The sequence below is a fragment of the Limulus polyphemus genome, unplaced genomic scaffold (assembly GCF_000517525.1).
Source record: "Limulus polyphemus unplaced genomic scaffold, Limulus_polyphemus-2.1.2 Scaffold5995, whole genome shotgun sequence".
Lineage (NCBI taxonomy): Eukaryota > Metazoa > Arthropoda > Merostomata > Xiphosura > Limulidae > Limulus > Limulus polyphemus.
In genome coordinates this window covers 33,873-41,320 of record NW_013671605.1, presented here as the reverse complement: position 1 = coordinate 41,320, position 7,448 = coordinate 33,873, and the positions used below count along the sequence as shown (strand labels likewise).

The 7,448-nt window shown below is 30.5% G+C and overlaps 1 protein-coding gene across 1 annotated transcript in view; it reads left to right on the top strand.

The window, feature by feature from the left end:
- Positions 1 to 387: 387 nt before the first annotated feature.
- Positions 388 to 7,448, top strand: part of LOC106473237 (tuftelin-interacting protein 11-like) — a gene marked incomplete at its 3' end in the record, with an annotated part of 40,927 nt that continues 33,866 nt past the window's right edge. The window contains exons 1-2 of the mRNA XM_022401711.1: positions 388 to 509; positions 3,897 to 4,007. Of these exons, the coding sequence (XP_022257419.1) occupies positions 3,905 to 4,007 (103 nt within the window). The remainder of the gene's footprint in view (positions 510 to 3,896; positions 4,008 to 7,448) is intronic.

Here is a 7,448-nt window from a genome sequence, read left to right as displayed (position 1 = left end):
CCCTAATTTTTATTTTATTACCTCGTCTTCATAGTTACTATTTGCAAATAGTCAATAATATTGTTGGTCCATTTTATTGTTCTTTCTTCGCGCCGTTATAATACATTTTTATCTCATCATTTAATTTCTGTTGTGTATATATCGTTGTATGTTTATTACAAAAAATGGCGCAATAATAATTAATTGTCAATTTCGTCATCAAATACTACACCAAATACAAAATAAATAGCACCATTAAATTTCTTGTAAAAAACTGATCATTATGAAGTTATTTTAAAATTTGCAAGTTCAACCAATTGGTTTCCTATAGCGAACAAAATAAACAAACTTCCTCTTTTATATATATAATATATAGATTACCAGTAGAGGGCTTGTGCGTTTGTAGGTTTAAGGGATTTAGGGTTAATGTCAGTGGTAAATATTGATTATATTTATAAGTTATAATTGTTGCAAAGTGTTATTAGTACGGTTTATTTCGTTAGTGCATGAGAGAGTATTCTTAATTTGGGGTAAGTAGTCTGAAAAATAATAAAGCTATAACACTGTTTTTAACAAGGTCAAATTTTAAGTAGTGAATTATTTTCAATCTAGTCTTCAATAAAAATTCTATGTGATTGTGAGTGTCTACATTCTAGTACTACTACTACTGATTAGTAGTAGAAGTGTAACTACCACTACCAGTTTGGCTGCTAATTTTGATTTTATTCCTTTAAGTCGCACACTCAATGCTTTTTTGGCTGCACCTTTTTTCACACCTAAGGTGTTTTTGATTAGATATCGTGACTTTTTTTTCAATACACACTAACAAACCACAGCAAATAAGAAAGTGACACTCGATAGTAACCAACATCAGCTTTAGGACTGCAACCCTGTAATTTAGAACAGACCTATACTTTACAGAACCAACCAGATTCAATAAATATATGGTGGTAGTTTTCTTTATAAAACAGTGTTAATAGCTTCCTTTATAGTAATGCCATGGAATTTAGATTAACAGTTTCTTGTCATCAGTGCCATGTATTGGCACAGCTGTATCAAGCATTATTATTTATGTTAATTGCTTAAGCAAATATCACGTGATACTAAATGCTCTTTAATTAGGATAATTTCATAAAATGTAGTAAATTTTGGCTTAAAAGTTGGCAATGAATAATTAATAATAACTGTCTTTCCATATGATACTTTTGAAAACTTGAGCTAGAAACTGCTAATCTAGTTTGCTTGGGCTAACCAATACTTATACATTTGCATTTCCTTTCAACTTATAGTTTTGCTGTTCTAAGTCAGCTGTCTAACCTGAAGGACAAAAAACAAAAAAATGGTCTGCCTTTCCCCTTAGGTGAAGCTTTAATAAACGTTTCAGACCGACAGCTTATGTGACTTTTTGTGTGGGTGTGTGCAAACATTTTGGTCAAAATTGAACGGTTTTTGTAAAATAACATGGCACTAGTAGTACTTATGTTTTATTTTAACTTAATTGTGTATACTTGTGAAACTACTTTTTCAATTGTTTTATGGAGGTTTATTTTAAAAATTGAATGTGATAACTTGCAGTTTCTTACTGCACGTTGCTGAATATCATATTGAATATCTTTAACTCTACAAGTTACACTGTACAAATAATTGAGCCTTCACACTTAAGTTTTAATTCATATGTATAATGTAGTAGGGTCACCAGATTTCCAAACTGAAAACCTGGGACATTTTATTTCCATACATAGTAACAGTGTAACAGTCCTGAATCATTTTAAATTATAGTATGTTTATTGCATTGTGTTTTAAGATCATAGACAATTTATTAAAAGGTTATCAAGTTAAAAATAAATATAGACACTTAATGTCATCTTGAATCTACCCAAAAGAAAAATATTGCTGGTTTTTTTTTAATTTTATGGCTGTGAAAGTCCTCAAATTTCACTTCTTGTGACTTTTAATGAAAGGATAGGTTAAATAAATGTAGTGGATAAAGAGGAATTACTGTACTATCTGACCTGTCTTTGTCAAGTGATTCTCTCAGTAAAATAGAAAGGAGCCATGTATAATAAACTGTATGTACCAAACATACTGGGAAGTCCTTTAAGTTTAAACATAAGCTAATGTAGTAATGGCAGCATTATTTTTATGAGAAGAAACAAGTCTGTTGTATTTATTTCAAATTGCATTTTAGAAGAAACTTGCAAACATTTAGGCTGCATATTTTGTTTTACCCACCATCATGCCCCAATTTGAACAGAAAATGTGACTTGGCTAACAATACAACTGTAGCTACCAGTTTGACTGCCAATTTTGATTTCATTCCTTTAAGTCACACGCTCAATCCTTTTTAGGCCACACCTTTTTTGTCATATCTAAGCAGTGTTCCCTCTAGGCTGCACGGCCACACAACAAGCAATCAAATGCCACGCAATTAATTATTCCAGCTGTGCTCATCCTCTGTAATGGTGAAGAGTCTCAACATGTTGACAGCCTTAATGACCCTGGCAGTTGATAGGCCTAAAGCCCATATAACCAACTGGTAGCATTGCAAAGGGTTGATGGTCTAAAAAATACCCTCCTCCCAACAAAAAAACTGGTAATGCACATCTGCACATTGCCTTGATGCTGGTGTACATGAAAAAAATCATTCTGAACATAGAGGTGTTTTTGATTAGATTCTTATCAACCTTACTATAGTTTATATATTCACTTTTTTATTCTTGTTAGAAGAAATGTTTGAACTTTCTTGTTCAGCAGTTAAACTCTGCTTGAAAATGGAAAATGTATGTACTATGAGTCCTTTAGTATTTCCATCAGACGAACTAATATATGAATAACAAAGGACTATTTGCTTTTTCAAGGCTGTCCTTGTACACCTACCTTTAAGAATAATAAAAACTTAGACCTACCATTCTGTTTTTTAAAAAAAAAGAAAGAGAAACTGTTAGAAGTATTCCTCATCCTGAGCATTATATGGGGAATATTTAAATTGACATTAATTATGTTGAAATTAATTCCTTGATAGCAATTAGAAATAATTTCTTCAGGGTTTTAAAGAAGAGCAAAGATCCAGTATGTGAGCCTCTTTCTCATTAATATCTAATTGATTCAGGCCAATTCCATTATATTACATTGAATGCTCAGTCAGGAATATTATTAATATCTTGTAAAAGTAGAAGAAAACATTTAAAAGTTCAACCATTTCATAGTCATCATCAAGAACCTTGTCATCAGTATTCCTTAAGGACCCAATCTCAATTTTAACATCGTTTACCTTTTATGCACTTAGAAAATACTTGCTGTTAGTTTAAACTGTATCGAGGAGCTGTTTCTCATAAGCTCTTTTGGATTTTATAATTTCTTTATCTGTCTAGGAGGCAAACATTATTATTTCTAACCATTCTCAAAGTAGTAGTATAGTTAATTAATATTTATTAAGCTTAATAGTTTAGTAAGAGTGCTATGAATTTAGCTTACAAAGTTACTCATGATTATTTGGTACTAATTTTGTACTTTTTTTTATTTGGCTTGTTAATTATAACCAAAAATCATTCTGTTTTCACAAGAAAAACTTGCAAAATGTTATGATTCAAAGTTTATTTGGATTTTTTGTTGTCATTTTTTTATGGATTTTACTTCATTTAATTTAGGTTACTTTTTAATTCTGACTGATGTAGCATACTTATGACCAGAAATTATTAATGATAAATCATATTTAATTAAATTGCAAGATTTTAGCATGTTAAAGTATGATGGTGCTGATTGTTCATTACGTATATGTTTTCTGGGTTTTAGCAATATTATAGCTTTTAAGTAGTTTTTAATATAAATGTGACATTCTCTGCATTGTAGGCAAAAACCTTTTGTTATTAAATGTTTTATTTGAAAAAGTAATAGTTATATTTTACTTTTTTTTGTAGCCTGGAAAATGGATGATGTTGAAAAATTTGAAATCACTGATTGGGACATTGAAAATGAGTTTAATCCAAATCGGGTTAAACATCGGCAAACAAAGCAGCAGCAAATATATGGTAGTAGTTTTATATTTTAAGTGGTGATACTTTGTAAATAATATATGAAATAAATTAACATATGCAACTTTTATTGTGTATGATAAATTTGTTTATCTTTTCATTGAATTATAATTAAGAACAAAACTTGATATGATGAGAACAGAATTATAATGGAGAAATGCTGGAGATTTCAAATTCTCACCAAGATATTGAATTGTATCTATTAGCATGCATCATATGATGATTATTTAGTTGAAAATCTTGTTAACTAAGTGTCTAAACCACTGCAATTTACATTATTGAATATAAGACATTTATTGATAAAACAAATTATGCTGTGTATAATTTTTACTTCATTCCACCTGAGTTGGTTTGTCTATGAAAAAATTAACCTAATTTCCTAATTTGGCAGTACAACTTGAACTGGTAGCCATTTTGATGCTTGAAGGTTAATACAGTATTCATTAGGTCTGATTTTATTTTTGAGGTTATTTTATAATTATTATTTTGACTGAGGTTCATTAATTTACTACGAGAACAAGCAAGCTGACAGCAGGTCATTCATGTACCTGCAGTGTGATTGTAAAATTTTAAATACCAAGTATGAGTTGAACTAAATGTAACCTTTTCCAGTTATGTACCTATTTGTCAAAACCATGATGAAATTTTGAACACACTTCTCATTAACGTTATTCTGGAGGTTGCAATGTAAAGAAAGAAGAAATTCTGCCTAAAAACAATTGTGGACTTGAATTTTCAATCTATGTATAAATTATGTGAAATTTTCAAGTTAATAGAATTAAAAATATATAATCCTTCCACTAGCCTATCTGAGCCTCTAAGTGCTTTCGATTTTAACCTGTAAATTTTTTTCCAGTTTTGCATAGCAAAACTAAGTGAAAGTTTTTTGTTTTTCTGTGCAGTTAAAAACAATTAAATCAAGTATTCTTTTGCTTGGATCAAATCCAGAGTTTTTGTACTTCAATAACTTTATAATAAAAAGAATGCTATGGATGTTCAATGTTACAATGGTAAATTCACAATAAATCTGTTTTTAAAGTAATAAGGTATGAAAGGTATATTCACAAAATATTCTTGAAACTAATTTTCTGAAATTTAACTTTGAGGAAAAGTAAATGCGAGTTACAGGTACTAAAAACTATAAATAAATCCCCAAAATAACTTCTAGCCATTACTAGATGCTGAATGCAACAATGAGAAAATGGTTACTCTATTATTTACTTTAACCCTCTCCAGACGGGTCACGGGTCAAAGGCCATGTCACCGTATTTGTTGATTTGCATTCAAAATTTTATTAAACTACTATTTTATGAACTTATATCAATAAGTTTGGTATCAAACTGTAGAATATAATTCAAATTTTAGTATTATACATTATTTGATTTCTTAATTTAAAAGTAAATGTTAAAAAACAGTTAAACATCGATTTTTGGGTGTCATGTTGAATGCAGCACTAGTTCAAATTAGATGTTTGTGATGTCAGAATACTAAGTCTATAGTTTCATATGAATTAGGAACTCAGATTACCGATATTGACAACCTAGAATATAAAGTAAGAACCTCATATCTTTTCTATTTGTTGAGATATCATTCATGTACTCAAGCAAACACAGTGACCCTGCTCATCTCTTCCCATTTTTGGAAATGGTTTCTTATATACACTTCAATACATGACATGTGAATAACCAGCCGAAATCTCAGAACGTTCCCGTTGTGGTTTTCTCAGCCATTTTCATGTGTTGGGACGACATCTTGTTTTTTCGAACCAAGATTGCAAGGGGGTAGGTTGGGTCTGTAGTCTGCCTAAAATTTCATATTTTTTGGACCTAATTACAGCTTAGTTACTAAGCTTGATAAATTATAGAGGAATTCTGTGGTATCCATATAGTAATTTATAATTTTTCGGTTATTCAACTGTATATATATAAAACCTAAAAAGTTATTTTGTTTCATATCCTCTTATTTTACAAAATACTAGACTACTAAAACACAGCCAAGATGGGTCACTTTGTAAAGACTAAAGGTCAGTTTTATATTATTGGATATGGTAACATGAAAGCATGTGTGCTGCATCATTGTAACTTCTGTATTGTTAGCCAGGGATAGCAGCAAGATCAACATGATAAAAATAATAAATATATGTAAATGTATAATTTTATGAGATTTAAGCTATTTAGTCTGTACATTTATGTTTTTGTGTTATAGTTTGTTGTCATTATAGAATGAAAGAGGCATAATTCATACTTATTTCCTAATTTTTTATGGTAGTTACAAGATCGGTCAAATCTACTGAACCTGTACAGAGATTCTTTAGTGAAAATAACAGATAAAATATAAAGTTTTTTCTTAAGAATTGTTTGATAACTATCTGGACATTATAATGATATCGCATTTGGGAAATTTGAAAATTTCCTGATGCATAGAAGTATATTTAATCTTAAAATGAAAATTACTCTGCATGTTGGATAGGCAACATGCAAAAAGAAAATAAAAGCATGAGAAAAACATTGCTTAACAAGCCTTAAGACTTAATAAACAAGTTTGGTATGGTTATGAGGTCGGTCCTAAGGACCAAGCCCGTGCTGAAAGAGTTAAATGCTTTCAGCAACTGATGTAATAAATCTAGACTGCATTTACTGGGTACCCATTGCCATTCCTTGATTACAGATTTTATCAAATTAAGCTCATGTAAGCTTTGACAAATCCTGAGCACAGGTCCCCATGGCGACTGAAAATTTCATCGTGGCATCTACTGTTTTTTCCCATTTTATTCGTGTGTAGGGATGTACTAAATAGAACTAGAATCTAGAAAAGTTCTGGACTCTTGGAAGTCTGGAACTATTTTTGCATTCTTTTACTCTGAAATCAAACTTTTTTTTCTATAATTTTACTGGGGGATTCAGCACTACATGTTTTTTCAGGAATGAAGCTCTGCTATTGTACAACATGTTACTAATTTTGTACCATTTTGTTTTTCTTCTTTCTCTGAATTTGAAGTGAATTCATCCAATCAGTGCACATGTTTAGACTCAGATGGAACCAAAGGCAGTTAGTTCTGGCAACACTTTCAAGTGGTTGTTGATATCATGTGATAGTTAGCATGTACTCGTTGCAGTGAAAGTAAATAAATATAGCCCCATTTCCTGGTACAAACATTAGTGAAGTTAGCTTAGTTCACACCAAAAAGCCTTTGCTTATCATTGTACAGTGTTGTAATGATGAGTAGATTAGACCTATTCTGAAACAACCTGGTTGACCTATCGATATCATGGTGATTATTTTTATTTTACTGTCATTCATTGCAAGAATTCACCTAAGTTATAGTTATTTAGTCTACTGTTACGTCTGTTCGTTTATTAATTCCCCGTATCATTTCTTTCCGAAGAAACTTTAGCGATACAAGTCCTTTCTTAAATAAAACTAGTTTATTCTTTCTCG